This window comes from Zosterops lateralis (genome assembly GCF_965231275.1).
Source record: "Zosterops lateralis genome assembly, chromosome: 5".
Lineage (NCBI taxonomy): Eukaryota > Metazoa > Chordata > Aves > Passeriformes > Zosteropidae > Zosterops > Zosterops lateralis.
Genome location: NC_139766.1, coordinates 29,847,804 through 29,875,500, shown reverse-complemented (window position 1 = coordinate 29,875,500; position 27,697 = coordinate 29,847,804). Strand labels below are relative to the sequence as shown.

The window sequence follows — 27,697 nt, the reverse complement described above, 5'->3', positions numbered from 1 at the left end:
GCCGTGCGAGGCCCCGCTGTGGGGGGCGGCCCTGGGCCCGGGCGGAGCGGAGCAGCGGGAGCCGCAGGGCCGGAGCACAGCTCACCCCGGGGCGCTGAACACCGCTGGCCTGACAGCAAAAGTACATTTCTGCGTCAAACTGTTGCACTCGTAGCAGCCTGCCACCCCGAAGAGGTTCCCAATAGCGCAGGGAAAGCTCCCTCCCTGTGTAGGACAGAGGAGTCTCCGGTCCACCCTCGGCCTGACACAGGCCCGGGGTGCCCGCGCCGAGCGCATCGGGAAACACCGCACGGCTCCGCCGCCAGCAGCGGGGTGAAGGGGTAAACCTGATGTTTGCCGCGTGTGTGTTTACAGCAAGGAGCTGTAAAAAGCCATTCCTTGAAACTTGAGGGTTTCTTTGGGGGAGAAGGGAGAGGGAAATCTGGCTGGAGGGGCCATAAAGGTAGGGGCGAGGCAAGGCGGGACCTGAACGGGGGAAAAGCAGTGGCTCTCAGAGATCACAGGCAGAGCCTGCAGTAGACACAACCACAGTTCTGTGTGAATAGAAAATAAATAAGAATTGTGTTCCTGACCACAGCTCCAGGGCCACAGCGGATGGGAGACCCAGACTATTGTTATCCATGGCCCAGACACATGCTTTTATTCTCTTGCTATACGTGGCGTACTATTCAAAACTGAAGAAAGTTTTGGGGTTGGTTTGTTTGGGGTCTTTTTGGGTTTTGGAGGGTTTTGTGGTAGGATTGGGGGGGCGGGGGGGGTGGTTCTTGTTAGTGTTGTGGTTGGTTGATGTGGTTTGGGGGTGTTTGTTTGTGGGTTTTTTGTTTTGTTGTGTTTTTTGGGGTTTTTTTTTCTTTCTTTTTCACAAAAAGGGAACAAGGAGACAACAATGAGTTTATTCATCCAACTCTGAGGTTGGGTGAATGGCAGGACAAGGCTTGGTGCTTCAGAAAGCTGAGCATGAACGCTGAGGGCTACTTGCCCCTCTGGAAATCAAACCTAACATCATCTCTGGTTTGGCAGCGTAACACAAAATACCCAAATCAAAGGCTGTTATTCTCTTTTCCCTCTGTACAGTGCATACAGTGTTTTCATACTATTTATTTTAAATGTGCTATGATGTGTGTAATGTCATGACATTAGATACCTGGCATGCTCGTGATTTTAAGTCACTATACTATTTTAGTGTTAACTAAAACTATAGCTGTGATTAAAGTTACAGCTGCTGTATGAAGGATGTACAAGTGATATTCAACTTTATTTTAAAAATATGGACCAAATGCACTATTGTTATCCCACAAAGCATGTTTTACAGTAAATAAGAAGCAATGTAACTTCCATTAAAATTTGGAACTAAGGTAACTAAAAATGTCTCTGATAACAATTTTGTTGTAAAGTGGGAATAAAAGCACCATATTCTTAAATACAAGCATTTTTACATTAATAAAAATTCAAGACTTTTCATTTTGGTAGAGCAATTCAAAGAAATACAAATTTGTAGTTTAAATTGCATCATAATCATCCTACCCACACTTTGAATGCTCAGCAGCATACAATACAGAAATAATCATTAAAATGTACATACAAACAAAAAGAAAAGATGGATATGAATGCTAATGTTTTCTAAAATGATGCACACAATTGTTTTTAAAGATATGTAACACATATTTTATGCTTTACTTTCTGGTACCACAAAAGAAAAAAGTTCTCCTAAATATCCAAATCCTCATATTCTGACTCTAACTAAACTTGGTGAAGCTGGAGTTGACCTTGCACAAGGCACATGAAAACATACAAAACCAGAATTTGTCCAACTGAAAATAAAAAAAATGTATATGTACACATACAGTTCTTTGCAATGCATGTCTACATGTCTATGCACAGAAATCTTTCAACTTAGCTCATGTTAAGGAGTTCGAGTTCTAAGATCAAATGTAAAACAGATCAGCACCTGGTAAAGGCATTATATTCAGCTTTGAAAAAGTCCAACTATTAAAAATGCAGAGGTCCTCAAAACATATACCAGACAGAAATACTAAAGGTACAGGAAATTAAAACCAAACACGAAGATCATGTACTAAATGAAAAACCACCCCCTTTCTGTAAAATTTTTATTTGCTTAACACTGAGTAACCTCAGTGCCTTCAGTGAACATACTGCAATTCGTACAGCCTTCCCAGCGTGTCTAGGAAAAATTAGGGCCCAACAGCATCTGAAAAGTGCTTTCATTTTCTTTTTTATGCACTCATGTATGATATACCAGCCTTCTTGTAAATTAAATTCCTACTGTAAAAACTGTGCCTCAGTGTCAAAGGCCCAATTGTACAGTCCCACACAGATTTCCGGCACTGTCACCACCTCAGGATGCTTAGGGCACATTGATATTGGCACTTATTAAAAAATTCTATAAAAACACTATACCTTATATTTATTAAATATATATTTTTTCATAAATTTTAGGGGAAAGGTGAATAGACTTGTATATGTATCATGTAACAAAATATAGAATATATATTTAAGTTTTATCAAGTTTTGCCTCTAAATTCATTGTATCATTTGAAGCTTCTGGCTGGCACAGCTTAAGTCCTGCTTAAGTACATAAGTAACTCCGTATCACTACTATTGACATTTATTGCTGCTAGTTCTCCAACAGCAAGTAATATAAATGGCTTTAACACTTGTTAACATAAGCACAATATGACCAATTTCAGGAACCTGACCAGCATTTGGTGTGCAGGAAAAAAGCATACCCTTATTAACAGGGTAGTTTTATCCATGATAACAGACAATGAAATCTAAGTTACCTCATAAAACTTCCTGCTGCAGAATCAGGACTAGAATACCACAAGAAGATCACTACAGTTAACATGAATTATTCAGAAACACAAATTAAGCTTATAAGATTTTTTTCTACAAAGGAAATAAAAACCCAATAAGCTACCTTCAAAAGTAGATATTTTGTATTAATACATACCATTATTATTTGCACAGAACAATGTGCAATATCAACAACTGGGTTAAAAAATAACAATGATTTCATTCCAATTGACTTGTGCTTTCAGATGTTCTTCCAGCAAGTACAGAGATAGAGCAAGTATGAGAACAAAATCAGGATTTCTTGCATCCATTGCTCCTTTATCCTTGTTACCAGCATGGCATGTCCTTCTGTAGAGTCCCACAAAAGCATCTGGAATTTTAAGACTGCATATACAAATACACATCAAATTTACCATAAATATCTTACTTCTGGCTTGTCTGTTTTCACTCAGACAGTGACTAATAATGACTATGCACACAAATAAATAAGCTTTGTGGATAGGTCTGATGCTGCAGCTCCTCTCATCTGTCTTAGCAACACTTTTACAGGCACATCCTATTATTTTAAAATAATTAATTTTGCTAACAAGGGGGGGAGAAATATTCATACATATGAAAGGGGAATCTGTCAATACACAAACTGCTGACACATCCATTAGGTAAATAAGCTAGAAAATTTACTTCCTTTAGTTCTCTTCAGAGGAACTTGCTTTAGTCAGAAGCTAATTATATTGGTAGTATCCCTTCAAAGGAGAAGTATTTTTAGGAGAAATTATTTTTACCAGTACATCAATTTTGCTGTGGGCTAATTTCAGACAGATGCAAATGCACAGGCAGGTGTGCACACATACATTCTGTGTGATGGCCTTGGGAGGGAATGGAGTCTCCCTTGCACAGCAGCAGTTTGTGTCTTGGGAGCCTGGCTGGCCTGCTCTGTGGCATCAACAGCCAGAGCAAAAAGTAAGTCTGTGCTTCCCACATACTGAGGTGTGCAAGGAATTTAGAGAGTTGTGTTTCACTGTAAAGATATCATGCAAAAGTTTCACATGGGTGCAGCTGACCTGCTCCCACAGCAATGGCTTTTTTTGAAGCTGAGGATTTCAGACTACTGGGAAAGAACCATTTTAAGATTAAAAAGAGCAACTTACTGCTCTGAAAAAGGAAGGAGACAGAAGCAGCCTAACTAGTTTGGTGGAGATTTTTTGGGTTTTGTTTTGGGGGGTTTTGTTTGGTTGGTTGGTTTGTTTTTTTCATAAAATTCCAGCTATTATAACAAGTAAGGTGCTCTTCACTGTCAACCAACATAGCTCTCATGGCATCTAAAGTTCTTATACCTAACAATAGAGATCAATACCAATGGTTAGTACCAGCAACAGATTGCAACTCTCCATGACACAGTCCAAGACAGTTCTTACTCTAGAGAAGGATTTTTTGTAAATATATTCTTGCAAAATTATTTCATATTGTGGAATCCTTCATGGGACTTGAACCTACTCCTTGCTAAGAAAAAGTGTGAAAATATCTGTGTGCCTTTGACAGATAACATGACTTATGTTGAAAAAAGAACATTTTATGTTTTTACCAGAGTTAAAATAATTGTTTACCCAGCACTGCTATACCAGTTTGTTCTTTATGTAAATTAGCATTTAGACATCATACCCATATGAATGGATTTGTGGATGTAAGCTGGGCTGACAAGAAGTGCTACACTAACACATATTTAAGACTTATTGGAGCACTGAAATAAAGTTTTTTTTCCAAAGCCCAGACCTCTGGTTTTTTTAACCTCCCCTTCTATCTGAAAAGAAAGCTGGGATCTTGTGCATTAATTTTTCTTTGGAGAAGCAATATGTAATGCTAATCTCAGCAATATTGGTTCTGGAACATGAATAAAGGCGAAAATATAGGGGGGAAAATTACTAGTAAGGAGAAAACTGGATGACTGCTGCAGAGAAGTACCAAATTATTTAGTCATATGAAATTCTGGCCCTTCTGAAGTCAAAAGCACAAAATTTGCTAAATCACATCTGATTGCCACTGTCAATACTGTAACCAACAGATTATTACTCAGGTGATTTTGCAGAAAACAAAAGAGCTTCTCTTGTGAGGATTATTCCATACACACAACATCCTTTTAAAGAAAAGGCCTGCACTTAAGTAGAAATGAATGCTATTTAGAGGGACTAAAAAATCTTTTAAGTATCTTCACTGCTTGAGTTCTCCATGACTACTGATTAATAGTCATGATTAATAAACAGTTACTCCTTTTAACATAAATAAATGCTCCTCTAATTTTTACAAAATATCTAATCCATACAATTACCATTCATTCTGCAAATACATTTTCATTCATACAGGCCTGTATGAAACACATAACAAACACACAGCAAAGATAAGAAGGTATGAAAGGCACTTATGTTCACAGTGCATTGTCAACTACTCAGAACTTCTTGCAGACAGTTCTAAAATTCTTCATATCTGATGATTGCCAGTGATTTTGGATGACACTTGAAACAGTGTCTCCAAATTTTTGCTTGCCAAAGGGTACTTAAAAAAAATTAAATATTAATCTCCATGCTGTCAGTTCTGAAATGATGAAAATGGATTAGCAGCTTGTCCAAAATATCAGTTAGGCCTTGTAGTAAACATTTTCAAGAGGCACATGTAGGTAGAAAGCTTCTGAAATTTCAGTCTGCAAGTAAAATGCCAATTGAAGGTTTAAAAGATTTGTCTGCTTGCAGAATTTAACATTCACTTGTCCTTTCATGTGGAAGAAATTGATCCTTTTCATTTGCATTTTCAGGGTCATCCACTGGGTTCTTTTCTTGCATCCCACTATTTTCTGAACAAGAATCATCATCTCCTTTGCCACGATGACCTTCAACACTGTGTCTCATGCCATAAGTAAAGTAAATGAGGAAGCCTTCCAAAGGAAAAGAAAAGTTCATAGGATTTTCAGGCAAGTAGTGTATTAAAAAGCAGATATTTCTCTCTAGCTAAACAGATTTTTCAAAAGAATTCAAAAGAATTTTCTTCTTCAGGTATCTGAATCAGAGCTCATGCTTCAGGTCTTTCCTGTTTGTACAGGAGATTCCAGTGCATCATTTTTGCATAATTAAATGCTCTAATAACTTATGGAAACTATTATCTCTAATTTATGTCTAGATGGAATTAATATCATTTCCTAGATCTAAAAGAGGACAGACTGATGTACTAGGAAGAAACGTGTTACAAGCAGGTTTCTAAATAGTTTTGGCTATACTTGCTAGGAAAAAAAATCACGGCTTATTTGGGTTCTTCCTATTACCTAAAAACTGTATTTTTAATTTTGACTGCATATAAATACTTCTTCTGAAGCATGCTCTTCCTTTTGCTCAGATATATTAACTGATTTTTATTAAATCACAGATTTTTTTCAAATATGTGAAGGAAAAGAATGTTCTAAGATGGGAATCATGAGTACCAGTGTATGAAGCAACTGAAATGAAGAACAGTACATACCAAATAACATCCAGAAGCTAAATCTCATCCAAGTCTCTTTACTTAATTGTACCATCAAGTAAATATTTACCAGTATACTGAATGATGGCAAAAATGGCAATAGTGGAACCTAAAAGGAAATATTTAATATGTTTCTATTAAACATTTTTGGGTTTTTTTTTTTTTGCATATCACACTTTAGGTATTGTACACAAAGTAGAGGTAATGTGTAATCAGTAATAGAGAATTGATTTTTTTTTTCTTTTCCTGTTGTAATGTAGTGAAATTTTCACTGGGTCTAACCCGTTGTTTCTATAGATCTTAAACTTTTAAAATACATTATGTTTAATATATATTCTCTAAGGCTATAAAAAAACTTTACAGTTTGTGCGGGACATATACTAATGAATTCCCATATTTACAGCTGAAAAATTATATTTCTATCTATCTCGCTTATTCTGAAATGCTCCCCCAGCTCTACCATATTCCTTGATCTTCATTCCTATACTTCATTATTTCCATTAAAGAACTAATCTTACAACATAAATGAAATTGCAAAATGAAAGGCCTTTTACTCTGTATTAGGTCCAAAGGATTGCAAATTACACAGACAAGTGGTTGTACACTCATCAGTTTCTGACTTGTTTTCCAGCTTTTAAGTTCTCTCTCCCCCTCATTAGAATCCATCCAAAGCTCTCATCAGAGAATAACAGAGAATAAGTTAGTTACCATAAAAGCTACTTTCTGCTGGTTCTGAGGCTGAATTTGGATGAGGAGAATGAAAATTAGGAACCATATCACCAAAAAAGCAAGAACGCCAATACTCCACGGCTCCAAGTTAGCAATGAAATGAATCCCATATGTAATGAAGACACTCAAGATACAAATCAAGGAAGCTATATGAAAAACAAAATTACAGAAATAGATTGCTTAATCTCTGCATTGAAGAGGATGTGACTTTTAAGAAGAGTGAGAGCAAGCTTTGACATGTACTGTAGTTATGAATATGTTTCATTAAATGAAAATGATTACGGATTAGATAGATTCATCAAGAAAGATAAAAACACAGAATGACACGTGTATGACTGAAAGAAGGCATGTTATCAGTGGATTTTTAATTCTGTATTTAATAAAATTCTACTATAAATGTTAATGCACACATGAGTTTGGACAGCCAAATACTTACCTAAGGCAGCCACTAAATATTTAACTATAATTGCAGTCTGCTCAGTCGGTGAACTGGGTGGATTAAACAAGGCCTGAAGACAGGAGGGATTCTCTTCTATCATGTTTGTCTGTGACTCACTTACTGCAGATTCCCTTACAGCTGCAGCCAAAGCTGCTTTTTCTGGAGAGTATTTTGGTTCCTCATAGATGGGTTGGTACCTATGCATAAAACAGAGTAAAAAAAAAACATCCAGCACATTTCCAGATTTGAAAAGTCATATTTACAATATGACTCTGTGAATGTACTGAAGTACTGTATTTTTTCAGTAGAGCATTAGAATTTTGTGAATTATAACTGCCCAGCCAACAGCATTATTAGTCACCATCATAGATAAAAACACTATGGCAACTCCCTTTTTGGATTGGTTTCTTTGGAGACTTTTTTTTTGGCAGTTTTTTAAACTACCTGAATCCACCAATAGCTCAGATAAATGACCAGTCCAGTACAGAAAGAAAGGAGAGGGTCTGGCAGTCAACAGCAAAGAAAGAGTAAAGGATCTTGTTTCTGACTTGCTTTCCATACTATAAAAGGCTTCTAACTGGCATTAACTGAAAATTGACATCTGCTTTATTAGCTTTTAAGTGTATTTTTAAAAATACGTATGGTGAGTTCTTTTTAAATAGAATAGGCTTCTCTTTAAAGTGTAAATTATTGCAATAATAAATTTGAGCTGAATTTAAGCTGTTACACTTTTCGAAGTTAATTACTTAGCCTCAAGTAATAAAGGCTGACTTTTTAAAATAAAAAGAGCAATACATAATAAAATGAGCTATAGCTAGCAATATATAATTTCATAGCTTTACAAACATGACCAATACCAGAGTTTTACTGAGAAGTAAAACTCATTAAGAGAGAGTATTTGCACTCTCAGCTAGGGGTACCACATCTTAAAACTCTTTTCTGACTAGCAAATACAATATAATACAAAGCAACTATTTGAACCTGTTCATCCTGTGAACCCCTGAGAACATCTGCTCCTTTCACATACAGTCCCCAAAATGCAATATGCCTGATGTGCAGCATAGATTGTATTCATATACAAATATCACTCATTGAATTCTGTACTCAAGCTTATATTTAGGACCTAATGTTTGGACTGACACTTCTTCTGGAAAATAAAAGGTGTCTAGATCTCACCAGAAGTTTTAACCTGACTCACTGCTGTACTTATGTAACAATAGAGCATTGTTTTCTTTGGGGAGTCACTGCTTCTTAGAAACCATTTATGTGCTTGCGCTATTGCCTATCTAGCAAAAAACACGTCTTGTAAATATGACTTCTGTTTATTTACTGACCAACCCAAAAAAATCCCCACAGTAGAATACAAAGGATGTTTTTGGCTCACCTAAGGATGAGGACACAGGTTGCCACAAGTGAATAAGCAAGAAGTGTGCCAATAGACATCATGTCCACTAAAGCCTTTAGGTCAAACAGAAATGCCATTAGAGCTAAAAATGAAAAGAAATGGAAAAAATTCCATGAGACTGACATAGAATTGTAGAATCATTCACACCGGGAAAGAAAATTAAGATCATCAAGTCTAACCATAAGTGCCAAGATTAATATTAAAGATATATTAAGCAAAGATTTCAAAATCTGTCCACAGCGTAACATTGTTTTACTGACAGCAATATGAGTGAAATCATGATAATCCTTAAAATCGTCATTTTTAAGCTACTGGTATCATTCCAGACCTAATTCCCTACAGCTGGGAATCTCATTCCGAGAGACAGGCACTGATGAATCATACAGTCATGCTGCATAATCAAGCTCATATTGGACTTACTTGCATATAAGTATTTGCACACATATTGTTGAATTTGGGCTGTATTAAAAGTACATTTTTATAGAATTAAGTTCAGATCCTGCAGCAGAATCTCACCAAAGCTGAAAGGATGGATCCCACTACCAAACTGAGAAAAAGTTATTGTGATATAAAATTTCTGTTGAGCTGAGAAAGAGCTCTACATGAAGAGGAGTTTCAGGATCAATTTTTATCAAATAAAATAGTTTTGTGGGGTTTTTTTTAGTGGTAATCTCACTAAAAATAGTTTTCAGTTCACCTTCAGGGATGACCAGTAACATCTCTCAAGAATTAATATTCTTATGATCACTGAACTCAGAGGCAGAAATTTCCATAGCAGTGGAAGTAATTATGGAAATCTTGTGTTTATAAAAGCTAATGCCACATTAATTTGGAGATTGAGCAATCTCATTTTTAAAATATATAAAATATATATTCTATATTAATAATATCAATATAATTCTTAAAGAAATAAGGAGAAGCTATCAGTAAATAAAATACTAATTCCAATTGATTTGAAATAAATATGCTCAAAGAGCCTCTTAAAATATTTGTATTTTATTAATGTTTTTGAGATGCAGATTTTTTTGAATCATCAGTAATCTCGGCATCAAAAGAAACTATTAAATGTAGTCTTTATACACTGTGTGTATATACAAACCCAAATTATTCTATAGTCAAAATATTTATATTCAATATTTATGGTATGTGATTCTTAATGTATTTGTAGACAGCTGCATAACTGTACAAACACATGGACACATACTCCCCTGATATTTGATCCTAAAGGAGGAAGCGAAATGTGATTTTCTGAAAACAAGACTGCTGCATTACAGAACTTTTATATAAACTGGGAGCCTCTTTTTCCAATTATGAAAGATGATCCTATTTTCTTTTATGAGAGTGTATGTTCCTAAATCCAAAAAGGAATTTGCAGTATAGATTTTTTTAATATCTCGCTGCTTTTCATGCTCTAAAGAGCAAAGCTGAGGAAGAACAAAAACCTACTCAAACCTCATGCACATTAGCTATGTTTAATTTTTAATCTCAGCTTCAAAAGGCTACTCTATAGCCTGGATATTCTTCAACTTTAGAGACAAAATGAACAATGCCTTCAAGTTTCTTCTTAATAGTTCTTTTCTACTAGGAGAAAAAAAAGGCAGAATATTTTTACTCCACCTCTCAATTCTACTCTAAGAGACAACAGTAGGTCCATTTATGATGAAACTGGACTGACACCAAAACATTTTGCAATGTGCAGAGGTGTACCATGGTGATTACCACCTGTGAAAAGGTCAGTCACATAATAACACGTGATGGTTGCCTCAGCTGTAGTCTTGACTTGATAACCTTAAACATCTCATCTCCTTAACATTTCTTACAGCTGTAAAATTATTCATGCTACAAATGCACAGTAAAGTCACATAATATAAGCTGTCGCATACATTCATAACTATTCTGTCAAAACTATTTATGACCACAAATTACCAAATATAGATTAAAAAAAATAAAAGAAGAAATTATTCTTTCTCCAGCAGTAGATAAAATTGTTTTCTGGTGAGCTTTTGATGCACCAAATTCCCCAGATTGTCTAAAAGCAGTCCAATGTCAGCGGCTGCAGAGCTACAGGTAGGGCTGTATAACTGTTATCAATCCCTTTACCAGCTGGGTAACACACTATTCTTTCTTCTCATCATTACTGTGATTTCACATAAAGATCTTGACTTTATCAAGATCACAAAACTGCACTTCCAAATTCTTATGGGAGAATATGTCAATAGAATAAATTCAAATAAAATAAATTGAAATAATAAAAGTAATGCTATGCAATCTCTTTGTACTCTGGCTAAAGAAAAGGGAACTGATAATAATGCTTCATGTGGAAACTCTCAGGACAATGACTGTCCCTTTCTGCATTATTGTCAAGTATGCAGTGTGAGCGGTTCTGGTGTTGTGGCATCTGAGGATGGCCCTGACTACAAATATTTTAGTCTCATTCCTGAACCTCTTATTTGAGATTAATTTTAGCCAAGGTTGCTGAAAGTTCTAAGGCATGTATTTGCTATTTGAATTACTTAAAAAACTTATTTGTTTGCCTTTGAGCTAAATGTTTCTAAAACTTCCAGTTTTCCTGAGCAATTAGACATCCCACTAAAATGACAATGAAATTTGGGCGCAGCTATGTGTACCTCTGCAAGAAGTGTGAACAAAAGTGAAAGAGTTGTATGTTAAGGATTTATATTAAGAGTTGGCAATGGCTCCCAAAATATTGTTTTGGTAAAATATATGTAGGCATGTATGTGTATACATATATTTGCAGACATGTAAGCCCCCAGCACACACATGCCTCTCAATCACAACTTGGTAAGCCTATACAACAACAGTCATTTTCTTTGGAAGACAATTTAAAAATCTTTGTACTTTATATAAAAGTTGATCCTGCTACAAATGTAAATTTTTTTCTTATATCTCATAATAATAATTTTCCCTCCATTATAGATGGGATAAATATATTAGGTCTACATCAGACAAGGAAGCCCTGTCAGTAGAGCATCAGCCTGAGGGACTCAGATTAAGTAACTTGTTCACCATACAGGGGGTTAATATGAAAAAAAAATTAAAATTTGAATTCTGTGACATTAAGGCCATCACCACCACCATGATTGGCTTGATCTGGAGTTCTTACACCCATTGATTACTCAGTAATTTTATTCCAATTGTACATGCAAGGGAAGTTAACAAGCAGCCCTTTTCAAAAATATAAAGTACCATGCACGTGCATAGAGCGTTTATATCTCAGTTTTAAGTAACACGGGCTTTGAGAGCTTACCAGAGATGACCCCTGCTGTCAAGGTGGCAGAAACTGGTGCCTGCCTCTTATTCACTTTGGCAAGAAAACTAAAGAGTAAACCATCACGTGCCATGGCAAACAGAATTCGGGGCAAAGGGAACATAGAGCCGAGAAGACTAGAACAGAAAAATGTATAGTTCAAGTACAGGTTATTCAAAGCACAATGCTTTACTGGTAAACCCAACTACACAAAAAGAAAGCTTGGAGGAGTTAATGGGTTTAGGTATAGTTTTGCTTAGGCTCTGTGTTGCTGCTCCTGGGATTTTGTTTGGTCTACTGATGTTCTTGGTTTTGTTATCGTTTATTTTGAAAGCACTTGAGATAAACCATCAAGTAAAAATCTTGGTAGAGGTAGAGAAAAGCTTTACTGGTAGACTGCTTTACCTAGCAACAAGCAAATTTGATCATTTCAGTCCAAAAGCAAATCAAACCTGCACAACAGTGTTTTATTTCCATATATGCAATGTGTTTAGCAGTGCACCTTTCTTTACAAGGATCAACTCTTAGTCTCACCTGCTACTGCACCAGACGATAGAGTAGCAACTAGTGGGGTCTTCGTTTTGGAATTGATTTGAGCTAGACATTTGAAAAGCAACCCATCCTTCGCCATAGCATAGATTACACGTGGTATTGGGAAAATGGATCCAAGAAGACTGAGTAAAAAGCAAACACATGCAACATGGCAAACAATTCATGCAGAGTTGTATTCATGGACAAGATTAAAAAAATGTTAATTAATGGCATGTATAGAAACAAAATGTATGGTTGTAAGACAAAACCAGAAAGCCCCATAACCCAAGGTACTACAGATCAGACATAAATAGATCTTTTTAACTGCAAAGTTGTTTTACTATTATTATTATATTAATTTAGGTAATGAAATTGCATCATCAGACAGAATGCAGATTAGCTAGATAACTCTCTTGCCATCACCATAGTTCTTGGATGTTAATGGACCGGGAACATGTTCCAGATCACACTAACTATGCAATTAAGCTTTAGTATTCCTGGAGAAGGTCTATCAGTCAGCAGCAGCAAATAAGCATAAGCAGCATCCCTTACACTCCATATTTCCTTGTAAGCCTGCTGATTAACAGTAATTGAAAGTAAGCACCATACAAGTGTACTTGGGCAGATTAATTCTTTTGATTAAAGCACCTCTAGGCAAGCTGCATTAAGATTTTTTTGGAAGAAGTAAAGCTAATTAATTTAGATTTGTTATTAAAACACAATGCTTTTAAACTATTGATAATTTGAAGCTCTTAAACATACTTCTTAAATTAGGTGGTTTCTTTCCCTCAAAGAGAAATACTTTTAATTAAGAAAACGAAAGGCAAAATCATAGCCAGTAAAACCTCTGCAGCAAGCACAAGTTTTTAACCAGGGGAAGGGTTCCCTTTCTTACTTTAGAGAAACAACTGTAACACTTAAAGAAGGCACAGCTCTTCATACCACAGGTGCTATGTACATCTAGTAACGCTTGTGGGACACGAGTATTAAGGGTAGACAGCAGAGAAGTTTTATTGCAAATGAATTGATTTTGATGTATGAGTGTACCTTCCAAAAATTTCTAGAAAGTTTTTTGTTGTTTTAGCTTTGTGAAGTTCATTCATCCTACCCTTCTTTAAGTATATTTGCATACATAATGAAAATATTAACAAACATCTTTGCCCTGCTGAAACAAGTTCATGACATAGCACAGTAACAGGAAACTGTAAAGACCAAAACCAATTCATCCCAATGTTTTTTGTTAATTGTACCTCTAAACTGAGGAGTTTCTTTTGTTTTGTCCTGAACTAACATCAGTCAATAGATTGAAAGATTAATCTTTCCACAGGAGTAAAAATAATTCTTCAGAATACACTGAAAAAAGTGACCAACAGTTCAAATTTCTAAAAAGGCATTCTTGCCATCTCAGTTCACTTTTTTCCCCCCAGTATTAATTTCTTTAATCTAGTTTGTTCTATGTAACTTCTGCTATTTATCAATGTAAATAAAAAAAAAAAAAATCAATTAAACTCTCCAACCTGAAGAGACCATGGCAACGATATAGAAAATAACTACAATCCCAGGATGAACTGTGTAACTGTGACATTCTTAAGCCAGTCCTACATGTCTTTTAGTGTCTTGCTGGAACTACTTCATTTTTCTATCCCCTCTTGCATCTAAATGTTAATTTTCTTTAAACCACTGCCCACAGACAAGCATCTCATAGTCAGGCTAATGCCTACAGGGTTATGTCAGAGTGCTGTTAGTATTAGTGCTTCCACAGGCAACTTGTTTTCCTTTGTGGAAAGGCAGCCAGTGTTCTTACCACTGAAGCTCATAAAATGACGCCTTATCTACATATGCTCAAGTAAAAGATTGGCATCAGCATTTTTCTATCCCTAAATTCAAGTATCAAGCAATTTTCTATTTTAATTGTTTGTATCATATTACAATTGGAGTGCAATATATTTGAACACTAATATATATTGTGCACTCCCTGATCTTTTTATTCAAAATAATACATTAAGGTTATTCACAGTTTCACAAAGGGGAATAAATGATAATATTTTCACAGCTGCAATCTACATCTCAAATACCCACACAAAAACTATAGGAGGGGATGATGTCAGAAGAGAGACTGCCTACTGGAGGAAAACAGAGGCAAGCAATGAAGGCAAGGAGTGGAGCTAGTTAATAATGTCTTCAATTTTGCCTGCTAATACACAGAGCCCATAAAGTTGCTGAGTCACTGGAAATGGGCAGCAAAAAAGGACAAATGGCTGAGATTTACATTGTCGGTTAATAAAGGTAACTTGCAGATCATATGTTTTAAAATACTTACTTATATATATATATATATATATATAAATTGGTGTAATATGCTTCTACCAAAGAGGTAGAGTTCAATAACAGTACAGTTAAAAAAAAAATTTAAAAAAGGAACCTAAATTAACACAGCTACTGTCAACTAGACCTGCTTAAGTTTTAAGACTTGCTTATATTACTTTGCATGGACTGAGCCTTCAAAATGAACACATGAACATACATGTAAATTTAATATATTATTCATCAGCTTTTCCAAATAGAATTAGTATTTCAATGTCTTTACCTTGTAGACAAAGCACAGAGGGATCCTACTGCTACAAGGTATTTAGCAGGACCCCATCCAACATATTCAAATGCTACTGGCAGAGGACTTTTCTCATCTAGCAGATAGTATGGCATCATAAGCGTCAGCGCAGCTGAAACCCCACAATAGGCCATGAAGCAGACAAGTAGGGACACCACAATTCCTATGGGTATGGCTTTCTGAGGATTCTTGACCTCTTCTCCTGAAAAAAGGAAAAGAAAATGCCCCACCAAAAATTTGTACTAGTTTTTCCCATTGACTTTAAGAGATAACATCAAAGGCAAATCACATGTTAATCAAACTTTGGGATAGATATGGGAATCATATCTATAATAGAAGTTTTAAACACCTGAGTAAAATAAACTGAAACACACAGAACAGAACTCAGTATTTTGTTTTCAGAAATAGTGTTAAAACAGTGGTAAACTAAAGGTCATAAAATACATTGCATATTCAGAGTACTCCAAGCCCATATTTTTAGTTATTTACCTACACTTTTAATGTACTCATTCCCTGTCAGCCATTAGGGAAGTCACCTTATCTCAGAGAACTATAAAAGTGAGCAGGTGATTAAAATTATTTAAGCTCAAAAATTGTATACTAAGCACTTTCCAGAGTTAGAAAGCAATTTCTTTAGAGCAGGAATGAAATAAACAGAACCTCTTTCTTCTTCCCAGAAAGATAGCCAGGTTCAGGAATGAACTTAGACTCATTCTACATTGAGCGAAAGAGGTTTGGAAGAAGGCAAAGTAAGAAGAGTAGACAAATTATTATATTGTTTGTGGTTCTTTGGGGTTTTTTTTGCAAAACTCTCCCCATATTAAACATATATACACACACATATAAATACTATACCAGTTGTTGCAATGCAGTCAAATCCAACAAAAGCATAAAAACAGGTTGCAGCACCAGCCAATGTTCCTGTGAAACCGTATGGCATAAAGCCACCCTTCCCATATATACTTGTCACATTTTCATAGGATGAGCGGTTCCTATAAAGAACAAAAATACAACAGAAAGATATTTTTTTCCCCCATTATTGGTAGGATCAATACATGCAGCCTCCTACCTTAGAACTCTGAAAAAAAAATAAATTTAAGTGTTCTCATGAGAGAGGTCTGTTTTTCAAAATGCATGATATGACATTTTTATGTCTAAGCTTGTGAGAAAGAAAATTAACAGCAGAAGGAAGAATATCTGAATCAAGGAACTATCTCACTTGCTTTGAAGTTTGTGACAAAACTTATTAAAACACTAATAGTGTTTATTATAATAAAGCATGTGTAAGAGAAAACTGCATTTTTAAAGGAAAGGAATAAGAGCAAGTAAATAGATTTTTAAAAATTACTCTGTTAATGCAGTAAAGTTTCTGAGATATTCTTCACTTATCTTCCAGTTGTCAACTTCACCTTTCACAAAACCAGAAATCATAACGAAGAGTAGGACCAAGATGTTAATAGCAGTAAAAATTTTATTCACCCATGCAGACTCTTTTACTCCAAAAGATAAAAGACCTGTAAAATAAAAATATTTCATAGATGTGAATGGCCCATTACACTGAAAAATGGCATTTTAAAGAAGGGATACCTGTAAAAGAAGGTGTGTGAATGCAAGTACTGTGAGTAACACTGAAAAATCATCACCAGATTAAAAAAAAAAAAAAAACAAAACATTATCACAAACGTGCTAGGCTCTTTAAGGGCATGACAGCAGGCAAATATATGGAAAACCACAAAAGAGAAAGCTTCTTCTTTAAGTATTTAAAAATATTTTTAGCAATGTTTACTTCTCTGAGGTGCCAATCCATAGCTCTGTTTTATTGCATGAAGTAAAAGTACCTATGAGAATTCTATGCTTTGTAAAAACAGATTGATAGAATATATTCCTTACAGAAGAATTATCTTCTGTTAGATTAAGAAAAGAAGCCCAATTATTAAATTAACAATGTAACTGACTGACTCTACATTTTTCAGGGCACATCCATCAGTGTAAATACCATTTCCTAGTTTGTTAATAAAAGCTTCAAAAGAAATGCACGCCTCCTGTTTGTAACACAAATGCATAGAGATTCTAGAAAACAGATACAAAGTACACATGGCTTTATATTACAGAGCAGGGCTTTTCAACAATCTGAAAGTTATTCCATCAGGGTTCTACTTTGTCATTAGATTTTTAACAATTTTAAGTGTTAAAGTGTTAGCAGTTTAATGGAACAAGCAGTCAGCAGATCAGGAAAAATTAAAAACAGTTGGAAAGTTTTCACAGGTCCTTTGTGCTCTATGCATTTCCACTAATATCACATACATACTTTCCCTCATTATTTAGAGATTAAGTCTGAAAATTTTAAGCCTCTCAAATTAATGTATAAAAAGTTTCTGACTCCACTAATGAGATATTTGCTATCTTATCAGAACACAGAAATTATCTTAGGAGCTGCTCAGGTTTTCTTCACCAATGACATTTTTATTAAAATAGATGTATGCTTTCTTCTGTTCAGTTTTTCCCAAAAAGGCAGTGTCTCAATCAGCCTAATGCAGTGTGAATCACAGTATGTGCATTTTAAAAGTGCTTTTGTTATCCAAAAAACCAAAATATGACAGAACCAAAAAAAAACCTCAAAAAACAAAATCACAAAACCAACCAACCAATTAAAAAAAAAAACAAACAACCAAACAAAAAACAAACCAAAACAAAAACCAAAACAACAACAACAAAACGCCAAAAACCACAAAATACCAAACCAAACAAAAACCCCCAAACCCCAGTGTACTTTCCCTTGTGCTTAGCACGTAACATTTTCTGTAAAACATCACCTGCTACTCCTATGATTCAGCTTTACACAGCTCACAATCCAATTACTGTATCATGCTCAGCTTACACAGTCCTGAGCCATCCCCACTACCCCCCCTTTCAGCAGTGGGGAATTCCTCCCAGTTCAGTCACTGGGATTTGGCTTTTTATCACAGACACCCTGAGAGGCAATTTGCAGCACAAATGTGAAAAGAGTGAAAAAGGAATGATGGTAGGGATGAAAAGAATGGACACAAGTGAAAACTCAGGAGCAGTGATGAACAACAGGGGAAACATTTCCTCTATTTTCAAGAACCTCTAATTCTTATGTTCTGAAGCAGCAATGGCAATGGAGAAAACATAAAAGACGTCAGCATCTCAACTAGGACTGTATAGTTTGGTTTGTGGAGTTTCAGTGCTCTGCTTTTCAGAGTGTGATTTTTTCCTCCTTTATTTGGAAGGGATGAAATGGAAAGGTCTGCTCTAGTTGTATTCCACATTCATTCCCAACCCTCCTGAGGACATAAGGGTCTGAACTGGTCCTATAGGCAACTCTGAGCCACAAGCATGGCAGGATGCTAGACTAAACCTAGTCACATCAACTCCCAGATCTTCCTAAATATAGGAAGCCATTCTTTTATGTACAGAGACCAAATAAATTTTCATAGGCACTGGTCAGTCATTCTGGCAGTAGGTAGAACAGAAATATTTTTTTGTGTCAAAAAAAACTCCACTCAGAACAAGAGAACAAGTTATATACATATAACTTACTTTCACTTTCCAGAGAAGAAAAGCTCCTGCTTTGGTTTAATCCAAAGAGAGACTGAACACGACAAGTATACGAGATGTGGATAAAACCTTTACTGAATATTGAAATGCTTCTAGCATTGCCTGAAAACAAACTGCACACTTTAGAATACACTTCCTTCTTCCTTCACTCCCAGTGGCAGTAGGAACATTTCATGTGGTAAATAATTTTTAAACGCAAATATGGAAATAAGTTGCAGTATTTTTGTGCTTTCTGATCCCTCAAATGGCATGTAGCTAGTGTCAGTGTTTGAGATTTAAAAGCATAATACATGAGTAAAGACAAAAACAGGACTTGGAAGAGTAGACAGGAAAGGTTTACTTGGGCTTCAAACTGCTCTGTTGGTCCATATGAGTACTTTGGGGTGCCCTTTATGTCAAACAAACTCTGTAACAGATAATTGAAGACTTAAAAGGGGATTATTATATACCAAATAAGTGAACAATTTAGATGGAAAAATCCCCTTACAAATGCCCACTACATGCACAATATATATTTTAAGGAGACCACATCACCAAACTACAGAGCTTAACCTCCAGGCCACTCTGAAAGCATTTATTGGTGATAAAGCCATGAAAACACAGAGAACTGTGTAATTTTCCTGCTACCATCAATCCGTATCATGGGTTTTATAAAAAAAAGTACCGACAAGTGATTAGTTCATGCCTCAGTTTCAAGAGAAGAGGGTGCATGTGAAAATTTGATTATATACATTTAATTCACAGAGCCATTGTGCCAGTACAAAATGTGCCTCTGAACTTCCTTAAGGTATTTCTGGTGCAAAACCCTACAGTTTAGCACTTTTAACTGCAAAATATCACAACCACCATAAATTAAGCCATATATTGTCTTACCTGATAAAACTAATATAAGGACTACAGCAAAGAAGTCAGGATACTCTGCTAGCCCAGATAAATTCATTCTGAAGTAGGCACTGAAGAAATGACCAATCTGTTTTCCAAGAAGCTCATCAAAGGTGCCACTCCAGGCTCTTGCTACACTTGATGTACCTTCATAAAACACATGCATGTTTAGGGTTTTACATCCATACAGTGGGATACAGATACCTCTACTGAAAAAGAAACAAAACTAAGCCTGTTGCTACTTCTATTTAAAAAAGCAGGGCCTGATATTTGTTTTGCTGAAGAATTTTAATGTTTAAGAATTTTGCTTGTTAAATGGTAACAAGTTTTTCTAGAACCAAAATATAGACATTTTTGCCTGGTTTATTCCTAATATATTGCAGAAGTTATTTCTGTGTCATTTATGCCTGATCCTGGAAGAAGCTTATTTCTAGAATTACAATATGACACATGTTAAACAATAAAAAGTAACGTAAGAAAGCACTTTAAGAAAGAACACAAAGGAAAATTTTCACACCTGTAAGTAAAGCAAAAGAAAAATATTACCAGCAAGATGTATGTTACTGGAGTCTGTATTTAAAATTAATACTTTCCTTGGTAAAGAGTGCACAGCCAAATATAATTTTATTTGTATAACTCTCCTCTCATGAAATACATTTTAATACAATACTGGGGAACATCAGTTTTGTAATGATTTAAGTAACCACCCTGTAGGTACACATCTAAAGCTAGGCATGCTCATACACAATATAATGGAAGTTTGGAATACATTCCTCTGGGAGAAATAATTTTTAAATCCAAAAGTGTTATCTCTGCTGAAGCACTGATTGTCTGACTATTTGACTATCTGCCACATAAGCATTGATTTTATTCAGATCTGGTCACCTTTGTATTTTATGGGATTACCTGATAGGGCAGTACTTAATTAGCACAAGGATATAGTAGCAAGTTAGTACTTAAACACCATGACTTTCCTGTAAGACATTATAGTGGAGTCCCTGTAAACGTCCTTGCTGTGTATATTCAGAAAAAAAGATGCTTATTGATTTTATTGAACTTATTTTTGCTGACCAAAGATGGTAAATAAATTCTGTTTATTTTTGTGCATCACTGAATTTTCTGACACAATCTTCATACAAGGTATGTGGGTCATACATCACACTGTTACACAAATATCTTGCAAAAACCCTGTTTGCAATGGTGATGCACAGAAGGAAATAACCTAATCAAATTATTTTGGTTATTTTATCTCAGCAGGACTAAAAAGACATGGTAGATAAGCGTAGAGACAGAAAAGAAAAAACAGCCCTAAGTCTGTATCTTTTATCTGCTGTCACAGAAACCCCTGGGACCAGTGTTTGTTCTTAAGCTTACCTATAATATAGGATAAAACGAGATTCCAGCCAGTGATAAAAGCCCACAGTTCACCTACTGTAACGTAAGTGTACAAATACGCAGAGCCAGTTTTGGGAACACGAGCACCAAATTCAGCGTAGCAGAGACCTGCCATCACAGATGCCAGGGCAGCAATGAGGAAAGAAACAACGATGCTGGGTCCAGAATCAGATTTGGCTACTTCTCCAGCAAGGACATAAACACCAGCACCAAGGGTACTTCCTACTCCCAAAGCTATGAGGTCCACTGTTGATAAGCATCGGCACAACTTGGTGTCCTCATGACTTTCACCACCGATGTTCTTCTTCCGCACCAGACACCGAAGAACGGACAGAGCTGGTCCACAGGGCATCATGGTGGATGTAGAGCTCTGAAATAAAGGAAATTATTCCACTATGCAAAAGGTAATGTAGACTCTGGTGAAAAACAATGGGGAAAAGTGTTTTCATGAAGAACTTTAATCACATCTACTAACTAATATATTCACACTGTTTTGTGACATTAAATAAGATGGCATGTGCTTTTTCCCCAGGAAACAAATTAGAGATACACTATTCTTAATTCTATATGTAGCACTTATGTCCCCAGGGAAAGAGATCCATTATCCTTAGGTTTATTACATTGCTGTAAAAAAGAAAAAAAATGTTTCTAATTATCTGCTAATGGCTCTTAACCACTTCTAAAACAGAAACAGCCGATTATGTCCTGTATCACAGAGCCTTTTAAGATAAGGATCAACACCAACATAAGTGGGTTTGGAATCTAAAACTAAGACTATAGACAGTGGAAGTTTAAAATACATTATTCTGACAGTGCCAAATCACTATCCTTTTGTCTTCAAATACATAAGCTCTTGCCTTTAGAATTTGCTTCAGTAAGAACTGCTTGAAAGCAGATTAAAATAGTGTTTCTACCGTCTCATGCACCAGTGAAGTTTCCCAGATGTGATTATCCTTACAAGAAATTTTGCACACCTCTGTCTAACAGTCATCTAACAAAACCTGATGGGCTAACTGCTCATCCCATGCCACCTGCAGGTCTTCAATACTCTAAGTGCCTGTCACAGTGTGGGATGTGATAAGCTCTAGCACACAAGCTCAGATTCTGTGACCAACCTGGTCTTGGAGGCTTCCCAACTAAAACAAATGATCACTGAGGGTCCAAAGCATTTTCTTGGGAGGGAGGACATGGGCATCCCATAGAAAATATTTTAAAGAGGGAACATTAATATACAAGTTCTGTCTTTATGTATTTGTTTGAATTGTATTGTTGATGGCTAAGAATTTAGTAAGAATAAAGCAATACCATCTGTCATCTTCCCAAACCGATGTTTGTCTTTGCAACTCATACCATAAATATATTCTATGATTTGTTAAGTGGAACCCTCCTGCTAACTGAAAATCTTTAATTTAGACAAAGATTTTCTGCTGGTTTACTCCTTCCTGGTCTGTATCAGTTTCCTAGAACACTAAAGGACATTTCTACTCACACTAGTTCAATCCACTAACAGCAATGACTTAGTATGAAGATGGATAGCTCAGTTAGCAGTGTTTGTTCCTTAAACAGAGAGTCAGAAGCAGAGAGTATCAGGAACTCTGCCATCCCATCCCTTTGCCCAAGATTGCTTGGGCAAAAAAATTGCTAGAGAAGAGAAAGAACATTTTCATGCTATTACTGTAATAGCTCCCCAAGTACACTCAAACATGCCACCTGTGCCTTCAAAGACCACCCTTAAGAAAAAAGGTCTCCACTCCCTTTTAAGCAAAGGGAATTTGACAAAGGGTAGTGAATGGGATTGAATACCTGTGGACAGTGATGTTTAATCCCCTTAGAAAGGTAATAGGTGACCCAGGACAGCGGAAAGAGGCATGCATGCAAGTTTCCAAAGCTCTGCTGCAATTAGGCAGTCCTTTCAGCACACCAGGTTCCCAGAGACAAGAGTCAATGGTATGTAGACTCACCTACTATGAAGATTTCACCAATTACAGAATTCAGATGATATTCATATCTGCAGAGATGCACAATATCTTCCAAGGGAATTAGCTTTGAACTGTTCAGGCAAAATCCCGTGCTGTGTCTCCTGAGCTCTTCAGGAAGAACAGCCTTTCTTTGGGCCCTGAGGCTGAGGCACTCCACTCCCACATTGCCAGGTTTATTTTTCCTGGGCTGTACTTAGACAGATATTCTGGGGCCACTTTTTTTTTCCCCCTAATGATAGTTCTGAAGCTGTAGCAACCACTTATGATGTTATATTAATATGCTTCTTAGTCTGCAGCCCATGTAACAAGCAGCAACGCTCTTGTGACTCCATGCCCTTCACCTTAACTATTTCAATGTTGCAGAAACATAGCATTTTTTAAGGAATTATTTCTCCCTCCCCCCAGATGATATTTCATTTGGTAATGCATTAACAGGAAAGAAATACTCTGGCAAATCTTGTTCTCAGACCACTAAGGAATTTCCAAGACTCTTGTTATTCAAACGGCATCTCAGATTGTTTTGCTTCTCTTCCATTTGGGACAAGAAATCCTGAAAATTGTACAGCCATTTACTGCAGTGGCCAGTAAGTGATATTATGGTTTTCTCTGCTGAGAAAGAATCCTTATGGAAAAACAAGAGCAGTTTTTCTGCTTCTTGGGGAGAGGAAGGAGGCTAGTTCTTGCTAGCCACAAGCCAGTAAAACACACCTCTTCTGACAGAGACCCAGCCTTTCTTTTTTAGAAACTGGAGCACAACAAAAGATAAAGTTCAATGTGCAAACTTCGTGTCTGTAGAGGAAAAAAAAAAGCCTCATGTGCATGGCAAACTTCTCTTTGTAAGTATATCCATCCTAACATGGACTTGACAAACACATAACCCTTTACAACAATCACTGGAATCCAGCACATCTTCCACAGTTTCCTATGCTCAATATGTTTAAACTCATAACAAAAGATGCCTGAACACTGCTTCACAACTTCTGTTGCTGCATGCCAAGTGCAGCACTGCACCTCAGGCATGGCCCCCTATCAATTTTGTCTGAGACATTCCAAGACTTCATACTTGATAAGACAGTGCAGTAGGAAGAACTGATAAGCTTAATTAAGCTACTTGGCTTGGCACAGGACCAAATGACATAGGTATGAGGTGACAAGTGTCTCCAGAAATAACTGACAAGTGTAATGTTTTTCGGAGGCGTCTCTCGCAAAGCAGATCCTATAATGCATTACCCTTGCAAGAGAACAGCCTGAGCAATGGCTCTCTACTGACGTGCTGACTCACAAGCAGTTTATCAGAATACCGAGGCAGCGTTCTGCTAAAACACAAACCTACAGAAGCAAAGACGGTAACAGCTGGGTGTGCCTTTTGGTGGCAGCATTGTCCTGGACAAGCTTATACTGACTGCCACCACACACTCTTATAAAGGGTCTTATTCATGCAGACTCACAGATCTTATTGCTGAGTTTGGACAAATATCAGTTTTCTTTCCTGCTGATCTTCAGGACAAAGAGGAACATGAAGTAGGGTAAGCAAATACATTTAAAAAATTCTCTCTCCTACTTTTCACCTTGCAGGCTTCAGTATTTTCTTAACTGCTCCTTTATTCTTCCCCTTTTCCCTGCTGCAGCCTAACCCTGCCTCATCCTAGCACACAACTGTGGGCTCTGCTTCATCTTGGCCTCCACTGCCGTGAGCTCTGCCAGCGCTGGCCTGGGCCCCTGCTGGATGTCCTCCACAGCTGAGGAGCACTGGCTCCGCTCTGAACCTTCCTGGGAAGGCACACTTGACTGCTTGGGAAAGGGGGGTTTGGGTAATTACACTCGGTAATCAATCAAGAAGGAAGTGAGTGTTTTTGAGGCACCTCTGGTGCACCCATCCTACATTTCTTGGAACAGAGTTGGATACCTGCCTGCCTGCCCTTGAACAGCAATGCAAGGCATGTAGCCTGCAAGGACCACCAGTCAGGGTGGGCTGTACTGTTCATGCAGTTTAAACAGAGGAAAAGGTTGAATCTTGATCTTAAACAGAGTTTAAACAGAGAAAATATCGAATCCCGATCTTACACAAAGTTTAAACATAAGCAATGAGTGATAAGAAACCACAAAGGAAAATACCCTTGGACTCACCAACAATATGCAGTTATTTCTAATTACAGTGTGGAGCAGACAACCTAATGAATCTCTCATGCATTCCAACCTGTGCTAGGCTCCACTTTGAAGTCTGTTTTACAGAGAGCACTGCATCAGAGCAAGGAAGGCAAGTTTCACTTTGGCACAAGCAAACACCTGTCTGTTTGTACCAACATTGGCATATTCCTTCTGCTGCACACAACCGAGGTGGCCGCTCTTTGGCTCCACATGTGCTGGACCACCACACTTCTCAAGAGTCTTTGGACCAAGTTTTAATTTAGCTACAGGTTACGCTATAAAAACAGAATACACCTCCAACAGTCCTCCAAAAAAGGCAGGTCTCAGTTCAGCTGCCTCAGACTGGAGGACCAGTGACCAGCCCTGGCGGAAGCCTTCTCCTTCCTTGAACGAATTCCTAATGAGAACTGCTAAGCCATCCACACTACAGTTTACTCTTACCCCTTCAACCACTTTCAACAAAGATACAGGCAGGAGAGTAGGACATTATTTAGACAGGAAAGGAATTTGACAGATTTGTCTAACAGGGGAGGAAAAAACAAAACAAAACAAAACTTTCTTATGTCTGATGGACTTCCACAGTATTTGTCAGAGTACCTGAATAAACAGGTTTTTCTCCAATACCTTTTGTTCTTTATTGTCTTGGTTAATTTTTTCTCTACAGTATCTGCTGACAAAATCATCTTAATTTCAGCCTCTCCTGGCCAATTGTAAACCAGATCATTTACTTCTTGCCCACTACACACCTGAATGCCAGTCCAAGAAGATGAGTTCAGCCTTAGAACTCACACCAGCTCTTTGTTCAGCTGGATGATCAGGAACATTTAATCTCAACCGTTGTTACCCTTCTTCTGTTAGGAAATGTTTGTAACGTCAAAAAATTTGTAACTAAAAACACAATGCAAGGGACAAAGTCTCTATCTGCAAAGATTATATTAATATTTAAACCTGCTTTGACTGCTTCATAGTTATATAAAATCTACCATTTCTGCAAAGTATTTTTCATGTAAAAAATCTAACCTAGCCTCCTATCCCACACAAAATTCAAAAACTATGTGGATATTGGAGCAAAAAAAAAAGGTAACTTACATCACATGTCAGTAATTTTATTTCCATTAAAATAAAATTTTAATTTAATTGTCTCATACATGGTTTAAGTTAGTACACATCAAATGCAACCTACACATGGGAAAATCCAAAGTTTTGCTGCAGCTGCCATTCAACTTTTCCCACAAAATTTTCCATTAAAAATTCTAATAAAAAACCTCAAAAATCTCATATGGAAAGCAAATGTTATAAAGCAATATGAAACCTCTGAAAGTTTTTGTTCTGTTATTGAAATTTATATTTAATGATTTTTGAAGCCTAAATAAAATATTTTACTCAAAACTATTCTGTTGAGCTAGTATTATGTAATATACTATTAATTTTAGATGCAGTAGTTAAACATTTTAAACAGCATACCAATTAAGAATAAAATACTCCAAAGAGTTTGTAACATATTGAAAATGTGAAAATATAAATATACACTGGATAATACAGATTAATTTAGCATCTTTTTTCAGCCTAGTTTTTCCTGAAAAGCCTTTAAAAGTTTACAAATTTTTTTCCTATTAAGTACATGTAGCCTTATTCAATACTGCAGTATTACATTGACTAGATCTTGTGCAATAATATATGAAAGGAAAAAAATTCAGAAATGAAGCAAAACTAGGGATAGTCGATGATTTGCATGTGTATACACACAGGCACAGCCAGTAAAATAAGTTATTTTACTGCAAGTGTCCTAAAAGTTCCTGTGGTGCCCATGACTTCCACAAAACTCCTAATGGCTTGAAATATTTAAAGTAGCATATTTCAATAATAAACTATAAAATTGGAAAACAGCACCTGTAACAGAAGCATAAGATGCATAAAAGGTAAAAGCAAAGAAAGTTTTATCATTCAAAAGCAGAAACACTTTCTAGTCAGACTGGGAAGGAAACTGTAACTGCATCTTCTATATATTAAGACTGAATTTTTACTTCACCAAAGACAGAATAATACTGCAATGTAAACAAACTGCATACCACAGCTCTTGCTGCTCAAACAGCTCACATGTCAAAGGCAAGGTTGTCTTTCCTAAGACAACCTAGGTTGTTTCAGCAGTAAACTTCATTACTAACCTGATTCAGAGCAACTTCTGGCAGGCAAATTTCTGCTCCTCTTACTCAGTCCTGAACTCCTGCTGTCATAAATGGAAGAGTAATGAGTTAAAGTGATTTTACTAAAAGACTTGCTTTAAAAGCCAGCTGCAGGTGGTGTGCGAGCCCTCAGTATTGAGGGGTGGAGGCTTGGGAGCCCAGGTGATTGGAGGGCTGTGAGCTGATCAGCCATTGGCCCAGCCAAGCAGGCAGGGAGAGAGGGAGAAGGGAGCAAA

General features: G+C 36.6%; 1 protein-coding gene across 4 annotated transcripts; it reads right to left on the bottom strand.

Annotated features, from left to right (window-relative positions):
- Nucleotides 1-1,236: 1,236 nt before the first annotated feature.
- On the bottom strand, nt 1,237-27,595 carry SLC7A2 (solute carrier family 7 member 2). Of its 4 annotated transcripts, none has more exons than XM_083861919.1 (12): nt 27,444-27,595; nt 21,131-21,521; nt 19,748-19,903; nt 16,644-16,809; nt 16,151-16,287; nt 15,275-15,497; nt 12,157-12,293; nt 8,868-8,970; nt 7,481-7,680; nt 7,024-7,190; nt 6,316-6,424; nt 1,237-5,737 (listed from the first exon to the last, which is right to left on the bottom strand). In XM_083861919.1, the coding sequence occupies exons 2-12, from the start codon at nt 21,504-21,506 to the stop codon at nt 5,559-5,561; spliced, it is 1,953 nt and encodes a 650-aa protein (XP_083718045.1). In that variant the 5' UTR covers nt 21,507-21,521; nt 27,444-27,595; the 3' UTR covers nt 1,237-5,558. The 4 variants fall into 4 exon arrangements, with proteins under 4 accessions (XP_083718045.1, XP_083718042.1, XP_083718043.1 ...); XM_083861916.1 differs by lacking the exon at nt 12,157-12,293 and adding an exon at nt 12,691-12,830 and having other exon boundaries at nt 27,444-27,592; XM_083861917.1 differs by lacking the exons at nt 12,157-12,293; nt 27,444-27,595 and adding exons at nt 12,691-12,830; nt 27,348-27,443.
- Nucleotides 27,596-27,697: the final 102 nt, after the last annotated feature.